At 43.4% G+C, this 16,923-nt stretch overlaps 2 protein-coding genes across 4 annotated transcripts in view; both read left to right on the top strand.

Annotated features, from left to right (window-relative positions):
• LOC115382236 (stonustoxin subunit alpha-like) overlaps window positions 1-16,923 on the top strand; it is an 829,400-nt gene that overhangs the window by 756,510 nt on the left and 55,967 nt on the right. The window lies entirely within an intron of this gene.
• Window positions 1-16,923, top strand: part of LOC115382186 (NACHT, LRR and PYD domains-containing protein 3-like) — a 63,260-nt gene that overhangs the window by 31,885 nt on the left and 14,452 nt on the right. The window contains exons 1-3 of one of the 2 annotated variants that reach the window (XM_030083874.1): window positions 9,602-9,740; window positions 12,071-12,247; window positions 16,006-16,390. In XM_030083874.1, the coding sequence (XP_029939734.1) occupies window positions 16,114-16,390 (277 nt within the window). In that variant the 5' untranslated portion in view covers window positions 9,602-9,740; window positions 12,071-12,247; window positions 16,006-16,113. Of the gene's footprint in view, window positions 1-9,601; window positions 9,741-12,070; window positions 12,248-16,005; window positions 16,391-16,923 lie in introns of those variants that run through there. The other variant, XM_030083875.1, reaches the window with a different exon arrangement.

Raw genomic sequence — 16,923 nt, 5'->3', positions numbered from 1 at the left:
CGCCCCTTTTGGACGACTTATGGCAAGATGAAAATCGTCCAGACTGCTCTCTGCTCGCATCATTCTGGACAGACTGAGCGGCCTTTTTTCTGAAGGAGACAGAGAGAAACTCATTGCGCAAGCATATGATGGAGCCAATGTGATGAGGGGAGAGTGGGCTGGTGTGCAGCAGAAGGTGCGTGAGCTTTTTAAAAATGCCCATTATGTGCATTGCTATGCACATCAGCTGAATCTGATCATGCAGCAGGCCACTTCTCACATCCCAGCAGTCAGAGTTTTCTTTTCGGAGCTGTGCGGTATTGCAACGTTTTTTACTCGGTCACCAAAACGCACCAGCATACTTGATCAGATTGCTCAAAGAAGGCTGCCAAGAGCTTTAGCAACAAGATGGAACTTCAACAGCAGGCTGGTCAATGCTGTGCAGGAGAACTTTGATGACCTGATGCAGTGTTTTGAATCCATCAGGACATCGGGTTCATTTGACAGCACCACAGTGGGGGAGGCATCTGGTTTCCTAAGGATGCTGGAGGATGAGGACTTTAAGTTTTTTTCTGCAGCTCTTTCATCACATCATGCCTCACGTTGACATGCTGTACCAGCAGCTGCAGAAGAAGGACATTGATGCAGTCTTCATCAAGCGTGCCCTCCAGACCTTCACAAGCAGTGTGCAAATGATAAGGTAAGATAAAATAATATTGTTCAATCCTTCTCAATGCTGAACCTTGTCAGAAAGAAATACAGTCATTGGCCATTTTACTTGGTACACATATGCAACTCAATACATTCCAAAACAATAGCTCTGGTATAAAAACTGCATGAAGCAATTTATACATTTTCAGTTTTGCTGATGTCAATAAGGTGATAATTCTACTTTGTTTATTGCTGATGGTAGGTGATTGTGACATATTAGAGTGCGTTATAGTGACTGGTGTTCTTAATATTTTGTTCACCGCCATTAACATAAAATGTTACAAGCACTCTTCAGGATAATGCAGTTCAATACACTCCCACCAGCCACTGCAACAGCAATAATAATCACTTTTCTGACCTGACATTTCAAAACGATGAGGTCGATTGTTGATGTAACATTAGTTTTATTTTTCTTGAAAAAACAGCGACAACAAGCATAACAGTATTAGCGTTTCTGTCGTATTGCGCTGCTGACGGCGCACTCCCGTACCGGCCGGTGTCTGCTTTGACTATGTAATGAGCGCAGCTACACCTACTGGCCGGTTACTCTAACTACATCAAATTAACCCAGACCTGTTGAAAAACAGTCACACTCAGAGTATAATATAAATATAATAATTTGATCATGTTTAAAGTCCTTTGACTGTTTTCCATTAATTCAGACTTCAGCGCCGGGAAGCGAATGGGGGGGGGGGGGGGGGGGGGGTATTTTAAATGAGTCCCTTTCTCTTAATTATGTCTATTAATACACTTTTTGTCTCACTGAAAACACTCAGTGCCACATATCTAATTCAGTGACTGACTGTATATACATAAAGTAAAGCTAGATACCATTATAACTAATAACTTCATAAATATCAGTGTTTTGAAATCAGCTTTGTCTTCTATTTTCTAAATGCTACCAGGAACTCATATTTTCATGTGCTAACACTCTTGATCTTCTTGCCCTCAGAGACTCCTCTCAAAAGCAGCAGGAAGTAGCGACAGGAACCACAAGACCAAGGAAGGCCTTGGGAGAAGAGCAGAAGCAGAAGCAGAAGCAGAAGCTGTCAAGGGAGATCTGCAACACAATCCTGGATCACGCCAAACGAAGGTTCTCCTTCACCGACCACCTTGTGAGTGCCACACTGCTGCAGGCAGAGATGTTTGAGCAGCACTGCCATACATTTCCTGTTGAGGCTCTGAATGCCACTGTGAGGGCATATCCCATGCTGAACAAGGCAAAGCTCAGGACGGAACTGTCTCTCATCTATGAGAATCCAGAGTTCAAGGGCTGCTGTGGTGCTCTGTACCAGGTTCTGCAGAGACACAGCCTCCAAGAGACATTTTCTGAGACTGTGGATCTGTTGAACTGTTGGTTTTTAATGGTTATCCTTTCATTCAAATGCTGCTTTCAAGCAGTATGTTATTTTTTGCAAATCTATACAATTGGCCAGATATTACTCTTGCATTTATAGTTCAGTGTTGAATGTGTGCACTTTCATTTGCACTTGAAGCTTGTTGAGCTGCACAAAACCTTTTAAAATGTTGTTACCCATATGATAATCTGTACATATTCTGTATTTTCTGTTTATAGAAATAGAGTATTGTTTGTTCATTGTTGAGCAATTTGAACGCACTACCCCATAATAATTTGTTGTTAAAAGAACTAAAGAGCTGTAAACAAATGCTTTAATGATTTTGACTTATATGTTGTCCCCTTTATTAATAATGGCGAAACAAATGTATTCATTCATTTTCAAAGGTATTTTAGGGTAAACTGATTCAGTTTCTCTCTGTAGATCTTCATTTGTAGAGCCAAAATAATTGTATTGGTTCAACACTTCTACATGTGACCTTTCCCCTGTAGCCATTACATTTGGTATTGCTATGCAAGTTGACCAGAAAATAAGATGTGGAAATAGTCTTGCTGCCTATTCAATTTCCCATACAACAGGTCACCTTAGTCATAATCAGAACAGTTGCCCCCCCCTGAGAAATTTGTCAGGAGCCGCCACTGGTCATATGTGTGCGGAGAGTAAAGCAGGGGGCTCAGCACACTGCCCTGGGGGGAGCCAGTACTGAGGCTGAGGGCCGAGGATGTGTGATGGCTCCCCCCTGACTCTCTGTCTTCGATCAGAGAGAAAGCTGGTAATCCACATGCACATGGCCTGAGGATGGCCCGGGTCCCTCAGCTTGACCACCAGTTTCTGTGGGAGGGTGGTGTTGAATGCAGAGCTGTAATCCACGAAGAGCATCCCTACAGAGCTCCCCTGCTGCTCCAGATGGGTGATGGCGGCATGGAGAGCTGTGGCTACTGCGTCCTCAGTGGAGGGGTTCGCTCTGTAAGCAAACTGGTGGGGGTCCAGACTGGGGGGGTAGGGGTCCAGACTGGGGGGTAGGGGTCCAGACTGGGGGGTAGGGCTGCTGTGATGTGACCACGGACCAGCTTTTCAAAGCACTTCATCACCACAGGGGTGAGTGCGACTGGCCTGTAGTCGTTGAGGTTGTCGATGTGAGGTTTCTTGGGCACGGGGACATGCTGGAGGACTTCAGGCAGGATGGGACAGTGGACTGCACCAGGGACTGGTTGAAGATCCTGGTGAAGACTCCAGCCAGTTGGTCTGCAGTGTCCCTCAGCACACGTCCAGGGATGCCTTCCAATCCCGCTGCTCTCCCAGAATTAATGGACCGCAGGGAGCGCTTCACCTCAGGTTCCTCGAGGGGGAGCACTGTGTCGGTGTGGGCCTGGGGTAGGTTGGCCACGTCAAGTGCAGCAACCTCAAAGCGGGCAAAGAAAATGTTCAGCTCCTCTGCCAGCGTGAGGTCACCATCCGCGGCTCCCGGGTCGGTCCGGTGGTTGGTGAGGTGTTGGATGCCCTGCCACACCTACCGACTGTTGCTGCTGTCCGGGTTGACCTCGATCCTCCTCCTGTACTCTGCCTTGGCCTCTTTGATGCCTCTCTTCCGGCCGGCTCGAGCTGTGCTGTAGAGGTCACTGTTGCCAGATCTGAAGGCGGTGTTCCTCTCCTGCCGTAGGTGCTGGACCTCCCGATTCATCCAGGGCTTCTGGTTGGGGAAGACGCGGATCTTTTTGCTCACTGTGACGGTGTCTACGCAGTTTTTGATACAGCACAGTTACACAATGCCTGTAGGATGACTTTAGGGCCAAAGACATCCTGCTGTTTCCAGCTTAGAGCAGGCAGGCGGGTGGAACTGACCACTGTCTGCTCTGTGTGAGAGCACTTGGTCTTTCTAAACCTGTTTTTTTAATCTGACAGAAAATAACCGAGATTGATGTGATGTGTTTTCATGGATGATAACAACAACAACAACAACAACAACAACAACAACAACAACAACAACAACAACTGTCTATTACAGGCTATATTGATAGCTGAGAGACAGATCCTCTTTCTGGACTCACTTCGCCCTGATGGGATTGTATTTGTCTTTAGTGGGAAATGCCAGCGATTCGACTGGTGGTGCATCCAGCTGATGGAGAGATTCTGAGCAGAAGGGTATGGTTGGTACTAAAGACAAGCGAGCCCTGCTGGCAGCATAGTCACAGTTACAAGTGAACGTTGCTCACTGTAGTCATCTGTATCTATAACCCTGTGACTGGACGGTCTGGACAGAGAGGTAGTACACGAGTGGAGTGCATTCACAATATTCCTTTTTAAAGGCATGGGCATCGATTTGCCTTCTGGGCAGAGGAAGCATCCCTTCTCCTCCAGGGAACTCTCCAGCCTGTCTTCAGGGTGCCTCTTCAAGGCAACCTCTTCCAAGCCTTTGCCAAGTCCGGCGGAACAGGTGGAAAAGGACAACAATGAGGTAACCATGTGTAGAAATGTAACCACACAATGTTGATGGTGGGATTATCTGTTGCTATATAGGTTTGGATGGATGGTGTCCTTGTAATGTGGTGTTCATGTTTTCCTTTCAAGGCTGAGGCTGACTTCTTGTTGGAGGTAATGTTTTCAATTTCCTTTATCTTGAAACACATAACTGGACATAACTGAATTAGTAAGTACAGCCACAGGAAGCTGCTTCAGGGCGGAAAGCGGCATTATTGTGTCGTGAGTGAAGTAATTGTTAAGAAAAACACAATTCAGTACATTTCGCATTTCCAGTGTGTACATTTCTGCAACTCAATGTACAAATTTTGTATCATCGTCGTCGGCTCGTCTACATTTTACAGTTGCCATCATGTGTCCTGGTGGACATGTTACAAGGAGTTGTCCTCAGTGAAGGTGACGCTGCGGTCTGCAGACTGGCTCTGGTGTGCTCCACTTTGAGGGACCTTGTGTCTACTGAACTTTTCAGAAGGCTTTTCAGGAGACACTTTAAGTGGCTTCACAGTGCTTCATTAAATAATACAATTATAAATGCTGTTGTCACATACTTTTCACTAGCTAGTTCTTGTTTTGTTTTTTTTCCCTTTCCACAGGTGTTTGCACATGGAGCAGATTCTCTGCAAATTGCAGGAAGGAGTACTGGAGAATGTACACCATCGAGATCTGCCAAGAATGTGGCGAGCAATACAAAGAAATGCCACGAGGTATGCTAACTGTATAGTCTTATATTTGTGTCATTACAGATACTGAAAATCTCACTGAAGGAAATAGCGCTTAGAGGCCATTCATCATCTGTTTTTTTTACAGGATATGTTGGCAGAGGGAAAAGAGGAGAAGTTCTAGCCTTCCATTCAGAGGAGAGGAACCCAGGCTGCTGCAGTCACTTCTGCAGTCTGTGCTATTTTTATTTTATTTTTTTTAATGTTATTTGATATCCGTTATTCATCCCATTTCACACAGTTTGTCCCCATCTGCTGGTACAAAAACTTTTGAAATGAGAAATTAATCCCTTAATAATTAAACGGCTATTTTCTGTGTTGACTGATAGGTCACAGCAGGTGAACGTGAACGGTGTTCTTTCTATGGTTAAGAACTGCAGTATATCTTACTTTGAGTACAAGGAAAACAAAAGAGATGATATTCGACCCTAAATGTGATTGTATGCATGAACCGGTAGCAATAAATGATTTTTCAATTAAACAGGTCTGTTCTATAAGTATTTAGGCATTTTTATCGATAAGTCATTTAAATGGAATGAACATGTCGACTGCCTGTGTTCGAAGTTGTGCTGCGATGTGTTGTTCAACTGATTCATAAAATAGTTACTGATCCATCCCAGATCCTTTTATCAGAATATGAGCTATGACCATCAGGAAGGCGTTTCAGAGCTATTAAATATAAAACAAACATGAATGATCTTTTATCCCTTGCTGAACGAGGAGTAAAATCAAATCAACAGGTTTTAAGATTTTTATTATACTTTATTGTGTTTATCTTAGACTATTAGATTTTACAATATTTAGTATTTTTGAAGTTTAATTATTGTATTTTTTTTCACATTTTGATGTATTTTGTGTTTATATAGTTTGGATGACGTTTTAAGTATGCTTTGTGGGTTCTTGAGGACAGTAGACAGTGCTGATGAGACTGTAGGGATGGATTAAACATGTATTGATGGGTTATATGGGAGTAAGAATTGATTGTGTGGCTGTTGAAATTGCAGTGACCTGATGCGGCACTTTGTCCAAGACATTTCTTTTAGGACAATAAAGGACAGTAAAGCCATGGCACCAGTTCCTCAGATTTCAGCATCCATTATTTCTTTTCATGTTCTGTACATTAATAAATCCCCTTCTGTTTTTTGCAATCAATCCAGTGTCATTTCCTGAGAACATGACGACTTTGAGTCAACATTCTATTTAAATAAAGTTGTTTTTAAGGAGGAGTAAATGTGCACTTGCGCAGTACGGATGGTGTAGTTTTTTTGTTTGTTTTGTTTTTGGGGTTAAAATGCAGTGAGATGCGTTGAAGTACGAGCAGCGGAAGTGACGCACTTTCCTCACATGTGCAGTGCAAATCAGGTTTCCGGTACGGATCGGGTACTGACAAGGGACACTGACAATTCAGTGTGTAAACTGTACAGTTTGCATGGTTCAGCCACATGAATAGTTTTTGTTTGGCCAGCAGATTTGCTCTCTGTCATAGACATATCGGAGCAGACTCCTCAGTGAACGGTGTGGCGGCCATCTTGGATGGGCCTTCAATGACAACTATTGAGGAAAGAAGTCTTTAATCTCTAAAAAGTCACAACTGACTGAATTTACAGCACATTTTCACTGATCTGCTTTGTTACAGACAACAGACCTGAGGTTATTATGATCCAGGATGATTTTATACTTTTAGATCTTAGTTTAGCCCATTAAAAATGTGACAGTTTGCAGTGATAAATAAAATGGAAAGAATGAATTATGGATGAGGAGAGTGGTCAGGGTTTTACTACATAGTCTTTTCCTACTTTCCTACTTTCAAATCCATAACTGGTGAAGTTACTGAGTTTCACTCTGACCTTGACTCCTCACAACGACCTTCAGATGTTGGGGCAGGAGGTCACCCTTTCCATCATGTTGTCTTCCAGGAAATGACTCCAGAGTGGAGCAGTAGAAAGAAGTTACAGTCTCTGGCCAATACAAGCTACTTTTTTAAATCTCCAAACTTCTGGAACTTTTGTCCACAGATTGGACACTTTAGAGCAGAATAAAAACATGTTTAGCTTTGATTAGGAAAAGCTTCATTATTCATCTGCTCTGCCTCCACTTGTACAACACAGAGTCCTCCAGAAGTTTCTTTATTTTTCCCCTCAGTCTTCTGTGATGGTTGAATATAGTTCACTGTCACATATAGTGAACATATTTAACTGTCATATATAGTGAATATATTTCACTGTTATATATAGTGAATATATTTCACTGTCATACATAGTAAACATATTTAACTGTCATATATAGTGAATATATTTCACTGCCATATATAGTTAATATATTTGACTGTCATATATAATGAATATACTTCACTGTCATATATAGTAAACATTTAACTGTCATATATAGTGAATATATTTCACTGTCATACATAGTAAACATATTTAACTGTCATATATAGTGAATATATTTCACTGTCATACATAGTAAACATATTTAACTGTCATATATAGTGAACATATTTCACTGTCATATATAATGAATATATTTCACTGCCATATATAGTAAACATTTAAGTGTCATATATAGTGAATATATTTCACTGTCATACATAGTGAATATATTTCACTGTCATACATAGTAAACATATTTAACTGTCATATATAGTGAATATATTTCACAGCCATATATAGTAAACATTTAACTGTCATATATAGTGAATATATTTAACTGTCATATATAGTGAATATATATTCACTGTCATACATAGTAAACATATTTAACTGTCATATGTAGTGAATATATTTCACTGTCATATATAGTGAATATATGTCTCTGTCATATATAGTAAACATATTTAACTGTCATATATAGTGAATATATTTCACTGTCATACATAGTAAACATATTTAACTGTCATATGTAGTGAATATATTTCACTGTCATATATAGTTAATGTATTTCACTGTCATATAGTGAAAATATTTCACTGATGTATCAAGTAAATATATTTAACTGACACAGAACGTGAAGAAATGTCAATGTCATATGTAGTGAATATATTTCACTGACATATATTCATGTCTCCAGCACTGACAGTTGAGATGGCATCAACACCTTGGCCAGTCGGAGCTCTTCAGCCAATCAGGGAGGTTTATGAGGAGGGAGTGGACAGGTCGGCTTTCAGCTGATCCACACACAACAGTTTCTGTTCAGAAGTTTTATACATATTCATTGTCTACGATCTTGTCATGGGTGTGAGATGGAAGGACCCACGCGCAGGCAGTCAGGCAGAGTTCGAAGTTTTTTTACTTCCAGAAAGGCAGGCAAGCTGAGCTGAGGTGCAGGCAGGGACACGGAAGCACGCAGACAGACCCACAAGGAACCAACGAGACACACCAGGGAAGCAAGACTTAAACAGAGAGCAGGACAGGTGATACTCCTTAGGGAGGCAACGAGGGAGGCAGGAGAACATGAGGGCAGACCACAGACAGTAAATAAATGGACAGGCCTTTCGTGACATCACCCATAGAGTTCTCAACCGCCGTTCTGAAGACGACAAGCGAGTCCAGCAGGACGTCTCCACACTGAATATTTGAAACCAGATGTAAATGTGATTGGTCCAGCCCGTCACGTGACCGCATCACGTGGACAGAGGAGGCGCTGTGATAAGGCGATTTATGCAAAACTTTAACTCGTAATATAAAATCAACAGATGATTTATGTGAAAATCAGAGTCTGGTGAAGCAGCAGGTTATAGAAACTAGTGATGGAGACCAAAATATGTCCTGAAACTGGGCGCTTTATATGTTTTTTGCACTCTGAAAATCGGCCTTTTTGAATGGTTCCAATGAGACCGGGGCTCTTTTTGAAACCAGCATCATCGCCCCCTGCTGGAATCTCTCCGGAATTACAGCTTTTTTGCACTTCCGCATTATCTTCATGATGTATGAGCGGAGGTTGGCGCCTGTGGCAGACGAACACAAGAAGGACCCGAGCGCCCCCATCAGGTGGCAGGGGCACAGGGCATGACAGATCTCCCCTTCTGACGCTTCCTGAGTGAAATCATACATATTTACTAATTTATACAGGAATAATCCTTGTCAACAGATAGTTTTATTGATCAGAGCAGAGGCTGAGCTGAGAGAGCTGAAGCTGTGTGAACTGTGTGTGTGTTGGTCTGCTGTGGTTTGTGCTGAGAAGCAGAAGTGAGTGCACGTTCAGGTCACGGCGACTGTTGTTGAGAAGCAGACCACAGACACAGGAAGTCCCGCCCTGGTTCCCCTCTCAGCCCTCCTTCCTCCAGCGCTCTGCAGGACACCTGATTTCTCTGAAGGGGGAGAAAACATTTCCTCATGAGGGAAAGAAGATGAGAAGCTTCCAGAACAGAGCAGAAGACTTTTCATCCTCTCATTTCAAACTGCTGACTGCTCCTTTCTTCTTTTTCACCTTTTCACTTCATATTGAGACCAGAATTCAACTCATCTTGACCTGAAAACACTTCGGTCCTTCAAAGGTATGGACACACACACACACACACACACACACACACACACACACACACACACACACACACACACACACACACACACACACACTGCTTGTATTGAGGTTGTTGTGTTTTCTGTGTGTGTTCAGTGCAGTTGTGTGTTTATGACATGTTTGATGGTTCCAGCTTGAGTTCCTGCAGAGGCTGACATTAGAACAGTTTCTCATTGAGCTCAGCAGGTTTGACTCTGTTTGAACAGGAAACAGGAACTCTGGAACAGTTTACCTGCTGTTCTTTCAGTCCGACTGAAAACAGTCGTGTTAAAGGCAGTTGTTACATGACGGCATACAAAGCGATCCAGGATGAATCCTGGTTCTCCAGGGTCCTGGTGAAGTGGATTATACAGCGTCCTGTGACATGAGGACAGAGTCTGTCAGGGAACTTTCAGGTGTGTAGCTCTGCAGCAGCAATCCTATTTTAACCAGTCTTATTTTAACATCTGCTGCTACCAGCATGTGTTTACAGGAATCCGTCACTCATTAACAAGGGAACCAGTTAATCCATAACACCACCCGGGCGGCCGCTAACAGTCTGCTACAAAGCTCTTTGAACAACTGGCTGTGGAGGGATTTGCAGTCATCTCTCCTCTCCAGTGTTTGTTCTCTCTGTTTTTGTTAAGAAAGTGTTTCTCAACACCCGTCGACTACTTCTGCTTTTTTTTTTCTGTCCTGCTTCCTGTTTACTGCGCACGTCATCACGTCACTTTGTACGGGGGAACGCATGCGAGGAGCAACTAATTCCATGGTTAATCTCTCCGGCTGTCAGCCGCTGTTTATATGAGACACAGAGCGGGTTATCGATAGGAATAGACGACCTCGTACAGTCGGATCAGAAATACAATCCACTCCGAGTGAAGCGGATCCACTCAGTGTTTATTTGACACATTTACAATCCGTTCGCCCTACAGTCCGTTATATACACAGGATGTTTAGAGCCATGGAAACCTGGACCGTCTGATGGTTCAATACTGAGTGAGAGGAACACACACACACACACACACACACACACACACACACACACACACACACACACACACACACACACACAAAATCAGGCATACACACGTGTGTGCACATTCACACATGCTTGCACAGAACACACACCCACAGACATGCAAACACACACATACGTGCCTGCACACACGCACACACGTACACACATGCACAAACACACACGAACGGATGTGCAGCACGCAGACACACACACTAGTGGAACACAGAAGTCTGTCGAGTGATGCAAAACTTCTTTTCTGTTTTTTCATGTAGTTTAATTTCAACAGTTTATCAGCAAAGAAATTAATAGGAAAAAGAAAAAATAACAATTCAACATGAGACAGTGGACATGAAAGACTGGATCTGATGGAAGAAACCTGTAGAACCAGACTCAGAGGAGACTTCCTGTAGAACCAGACTCAGAGGAGACTTTCTGTGGAACCAGACTCAGAGGAGACTTCCTGTAGAACCAGACTCAGAGGAGACTTCCTGTAGAACCAGACTCAGAGGAGACTTCCTGTAGAACCAGACTCAGAGGAGACTTTCTGTGGAACCAGACTCAGAGGAGACTTTCTGTAGAACCAGACTCAGAGGAGACTTCCTGTAGAACCAGACTCAGAGGAGACTTTCTGTGGAACCAGACTCAGAGGAGACTTTCTGTGGAACCAGACTCAGAGGAGACTTTCTGTAGAACCAGACTCAGAGGAGACTTCCTGTAGAACCAGACTCAGAGGAGACGTCCTGCTATCCTCATTGGGTTGAGGGTCCAGCAGTAGAGACCAGGGAGGACAGAGACAGACTGTCATTAATGTTCTCTCTCCAGATGTGATGGAGGATGAAACCAGGAGCTTCAAGTTCTCCTGTCAGAGAACCTTGAAGGCAGAGCATCATGTTAAATGTAGTGAAACAGCTGTTATGAGATCAACAACTCTATTTAGAAGTTTCATTGTTCTGTTGGGGAGTTTTAGAAACATTTGATCTCTTGATGGTTGGAAACAATCAGGACTTTGCTCCCAGGACAGTTTTTATTCTCCTGAAGACAGAGAAAGTCCTTCTCTGTGTCTCCAACACTAAAGGTTTTAAGAAAACAGGTCACACACTCAAACACAGATATAAATATATGTAAACACTGATAAAACTCAAATGAATGAATAAAACCATGTATTTAACAGAGTGAGAACTCAGGAGTGCAGCATGCTGGAACATGAGGACGTCTCACTCTGGACACATGCAGGAGTCAACATGTAGACCACACACACTTCCTGTTTCCTCTGTCAGCTCTCCTCCTCCTCCTCCTCTCTGCAGGACACGTGATTTCTCTGAAAGAGGAAGAACCCATTTCCTCACATTTCCACCACAGGTTTGTCAGAGCTGGACGTTAGAAAGGAGACAGACTGAAGGACGAGACCAGCAAAGAGCAGCTTCTTCTCTCTGCAGCTTCTGGAACAGTGTGTGTGAGAAGATTTGAAGAGATTTCAGCAGGTACACACACACACACACACACACACACACACACACACACACACACACACACACACACACACAGTAGGACCCAGGAGTCTGTAGAATGACACAAAACTTCAGTGTAGTATCTTAAATTCAACAAAGTTCTCAGCAAAATCTTCAACAGAGAAAAACCAGCAATTTAACCCGAGCAGGAGATGATGGACAGAAGACTGTGGCTTTAAAAGGAAGAAACCAGAGAGAGAGATGGATAGGGATGGGAATCGAGAACCGATTCTTTTGTAGAACTGGTTCCTCATGTCTCGATTCCAAGGAATCGTTTGGCTGTCTCCTTAACGATTCCGCTATCGATTCCACTGTATGCGTGACGACATATCATGCGCGGAGCGCATGGACTCGCACAGCGCAGCTGCGGTCCGCTCTGGCGCCGCTACAGAGCCGTGGACCGGAAACTTTCAGCAAGGATCCTTTTTTCCCTCACTCCGGAGCCCTGCGGCTTCAGTCTGAACAGAAACAAGTCGGTGCCAGATGGAAAGTAGACACGTGTTCCTAAAACAGTGATTTCAAAATAAAATCTGTCGCGTTTTTGCCTTCATATTGTTTTTTGTAATTCTTCTGGCAGAATATATGATAAACAGCGCGATCTAATCATTATATGCATTAGAAGAATGAACGATGTTGTTCTTACTCATTGTAGGAAAGTCAAATGACACCAAAATTGCACAAAACAAAGCTCTATGACCGGAGCGGCTGTGTTGCCAGATTGGACGGGTTTCTGCACAATCAAGCTTCTTTTGAACCCGACGTGGGTTGATGGAATGGCAATGTGTTTGTGACATGTTTTTTTTAAATGCAAATCCGGTTTTTACGGTTTTAACATGCATTTTCTTCAGAGATGGAGGTTTGGATTGCTTTCTATTGTTGGACAGTTTTAATGTTATATTTGGGACAGATGTGGCAACCTCCATCAGCTGACAGCAGACACACAGAGGCTGTGTCAGTGACAGAGCTGCAGAGCTGGACCAGACAGGGGCATCCAGTGTGAGGCCGGTGTAATTTGTTTTGTAGCTTTTCAACCTGGCGTCAGGAAGAAGCTCAGAGTTTGGCTGGATTTTACACCAAAAGATGAAACTGGCGCTACTTGCAGCTTGCAAAGTTTTCACTACATGGATATTTTTTTCTTCTGTTCAGGATGAAGATATTAAAGAGTTGATGCAAACACCCCATTTGTATTGTTTCATTTCTCACTCAATGAGAATCGATAAGAGAATCGATAAGGAATCGTATCGATAAGCAGTATCGATAATGGAATCGGAATCGCTAAATTCTTAACAATTCCCATCCCTAGAGATGGATGCCTAAAGGAGGGAGAGGTGACAGGTGAATAAAGTGGACTAACAGCTGACTGAGCTTCAAACAGAATTCATCCAAAGAAAACACCATAGGACAGAGGAGGTGGGCGACATCAAGGAGTTACTAGATAACAGTTAATAGTCATGGGGTTGATTTTGTAGCCTGAATTAACCCAATGAAATTCGTTAAACCTGACCCCAGAAAAACCATAGGACAATAGCGGCTAGGCTGGGCTAACCCACTTAACAGTCACACTGCCCAGTTTCAGACCTGGCTGGCTCCCGCAGTCGGCTCCCACAGCTTTGTATTTGCTGCATTCGGCACATGCCTTGTCCTACACCGTAGGGCTCACACCTTATGGGAGGTATCAGTGTCACTGCCCTCCCGGTGGTGTAGCATCAGCACCAGAGTGTTTCCAAAGGAGAGTGTCAGAGATGTGAGAGGACTTGATGGTCTGGTCTGTCATGGTGATGATGTGCTTGTGAAAACAAAGCCAAAGTGACTGAGCAGCTGCCACAGCCCAAGTGAGAGGAAGACCTTCAGCATCTCACGAGCATGGCTAACGACCTCACTAAGTTCATGCCACAGTTGGCCACAATAGCCACCCTTTATTAGCCCCACAGGGGGAGATTTTCAGCCATCAAGAGACACCAGGAGGATGAGGAGGGGAGGAGTGAGAGACACCGTACCAGACCACTTCAGAAACTAACACCTGGACAGAAAGTCTGGATCGGTTCCACCTGCCAGTCCTCCCAGATCTCATGCGGTAGACACTGATGGAGGGTTTCTAAGGAGAAACTCCTGAGACCTACAGGGGTTCTTACAAGACCTGGAGGAGTGGTGGGACCTCCTGATAGGATGGATGAGTCAACCAGGGACACATGCTCACTTTTCTGACTAAAAGACGCTTTCAAACATTGTTCATGCTGTCATTCTAAACACTCTGTGTTCATGTTGTGAACAAAGAGAGACGTTCAGGTTCAGGTTGAAATGAGTCTGCAGGACTTTAATGTTCATATCAGCGGTCAGATACTTTATGCTGTTTACCTGAAAATGAGTCTGACTTTATCTAAAAGGAGGAGGTAAAATAGTAAGACAACATATCCCAGAATGCTTTGCACCTACAGGTTGGATGAAGTTTCCTGGTTCCTGAATACAGTTTTTTTTTTTCTTATTTAAGCCATCGTGAAACATGTAAACAACCACGTGAGTGTATGCCAGTTTTAGAAATCTTTTTTTTTTTCTTTGATGGATGCTATTTTTAGCTTGTGGGCATACATGGACTTTTAGTATGTCTCCTGCATCATGTTTTCTAAATGAGTCCCCAGGTCTCCTATTCTATGACTTTTTGGGGCTTGATTTATCTCTCTGTCCATATAACAGGTTCTAAAATCTGTCGTACGAATTAAAATTAGAATCTGAGTATGGACAAAAAAATCTATAAATATAAATCTCATTGCCTGTCGTGTGCCTGTGAGTTGGAGGAGGGGGGTTGTAATGCCCTGGTTCCCAGGGTATGCACTGGTAGTGCCCGGGAGGGTTTCTGGCCCATCCCAGGTAGCCACCTGTGCTTGTTGTTTCTCGTGGGTGTAGTGTGGAGGGGGATGGCTCGGCTGTTGGGCTGTTGGGCTCTGGGCCCTGGGCTCTGCCCGCTGTTGGCGCTGGCAGGTCTTGCTCCCCAGGGGCCCGGGCCCTGTGGCTGGTGAAGGGCCAGGTCCCATGGCTGCTGGTGGTCCTGACCGGGACCTTCCTCTGCCCCCTTATGGACTGGTGCGTGGACATCTTACGGGGACCTGGGCCCTGAAGGCCTCTCCAGCTTGTTTCTGATCTTCTCAGAGGTCATATTTGGATGATCACTGTCACATTTTAATGATCACGCTGATCTTTAATCACTCTCCATATTCTGCATGTGGACTCAGTCACCTTGTTGTCTAGTGCTGGGTCAGACTAATGGTTATCCGGATTAGAGCTCTCATGGTGCTCTGGTTTGTAATTTGATACCTAGATCCCCAGCTTGCACATCTGAGATAACTACCAGCTACATTTCCCGACAAAAGTCCGCAGGATGCCCTCTGTCATGTCTTTATGCAAGTGTAGTAGCTGCTCATCTGGAGTGTTGGTTCTAATTGAAGGATTGTTGTATCTTCATTCTCTCCACTCTTTTTAATTGTTTTTTTTTTTTTTTTTTGTTATGCTTCCTCTCTCGTCCTGTCTTTGTGTCCCCCTGTCAGGTCCAGAAGTATCATATTCAAACTGAATAAAATAACGTAAGAAAAATATTATCAAGAGGTAATCATTGATAAATGAGGCCCCAGGTCCCTGAATCCTGTCCTGGTCTCTGACTCCGTCTTTCATTAAGTGAACCTGAAACAAGCGAATGACTGAGAAGGAGCTCATGAGGATTTTTGTTTTGTGTTTTTCAGAGTCAAACATCTTGCCTGCATTAAAGCATGTCAGCACCTCATCGTGGACTCTCCAGGGAACAGAGTGAAAGTTTAGTGAATTAAATCAGACTCTTCACAAGGACAAAGATGAGTTCAACTCCAGAAATCCTCCTGGGGATACTGGACGATTTGGGACGTGAAGACTTTGAAAGGTTCAAGTGGTATTTGGGGCTTGATGGGGTTCTTGAAGGGTTCAAACCAATCCCAAGGAGTAAACTTGAGAGATCGGGTAGAACTGACATGGTGGATACGATGGTCCAAGCCTACAGCAGCCATGCTCTTGAAGTCACGAAGATGGTTTTAGAGAGAATGCGTATGATCCACATATGGGAGAAACACGCCAGAAACATCTTTAAACCCGAAGGTAAGTCCTGGAAACATGAAAACTTGATGGTGTCATAAATCACATTTATAACACCATCAAGTGAAAGAACAAGAACAACAGAGCTGAATGATTACAATCAAAACTTCAATAGTGACAAGCTGTCTTCTGCTTTCACACTGTTATATTTTTGTTCCTCTTATTAGTATTTCATTTGATAAGATGACACATGACCTTACAGTCTGTCTCTCACACATAGAAAATCTCTTCCTAAATACCCACAAGTCTCTGGAGTTCATGTTGAACATCAGTTTATGACGTCTACATGACAGTTTGTACCCAGCCTGGAATTCACAGGAGTAACTGAAGAGAAAACAAACACATGAGAAGATGATCCATGACTGCATATTACTGAACATTTTAAGGAATTTTGAGTGGATTATCGATGATTATACATACCCAAGTACCAAAGCTCAGATCTTTTAGTGTCTGGTGATGTGTGTAGGAAGTGTGTGAGTAAAATGAAAGCCATGAATGTAACTACAGTTTGAATCCCAGATGACCGCCAGAAGGCG

This window comes from Salarias fasciatus, chromosome 23, assembly GCF_902148845.1.
Source record: "Salarias fasciatus chromosome 23, fSalaFa1.1, whole genome shotgun sequence".
Classification (NCBI taxonomy): Eukaryota; Metazoa; Chordata; class Actinopteri; order Blenniiformes; family Blenniidae; genus Salarias; species Salarias fasciatus.
This window is presented reverse-complemented; position numbering and strand designations above follow the sequence as displayed.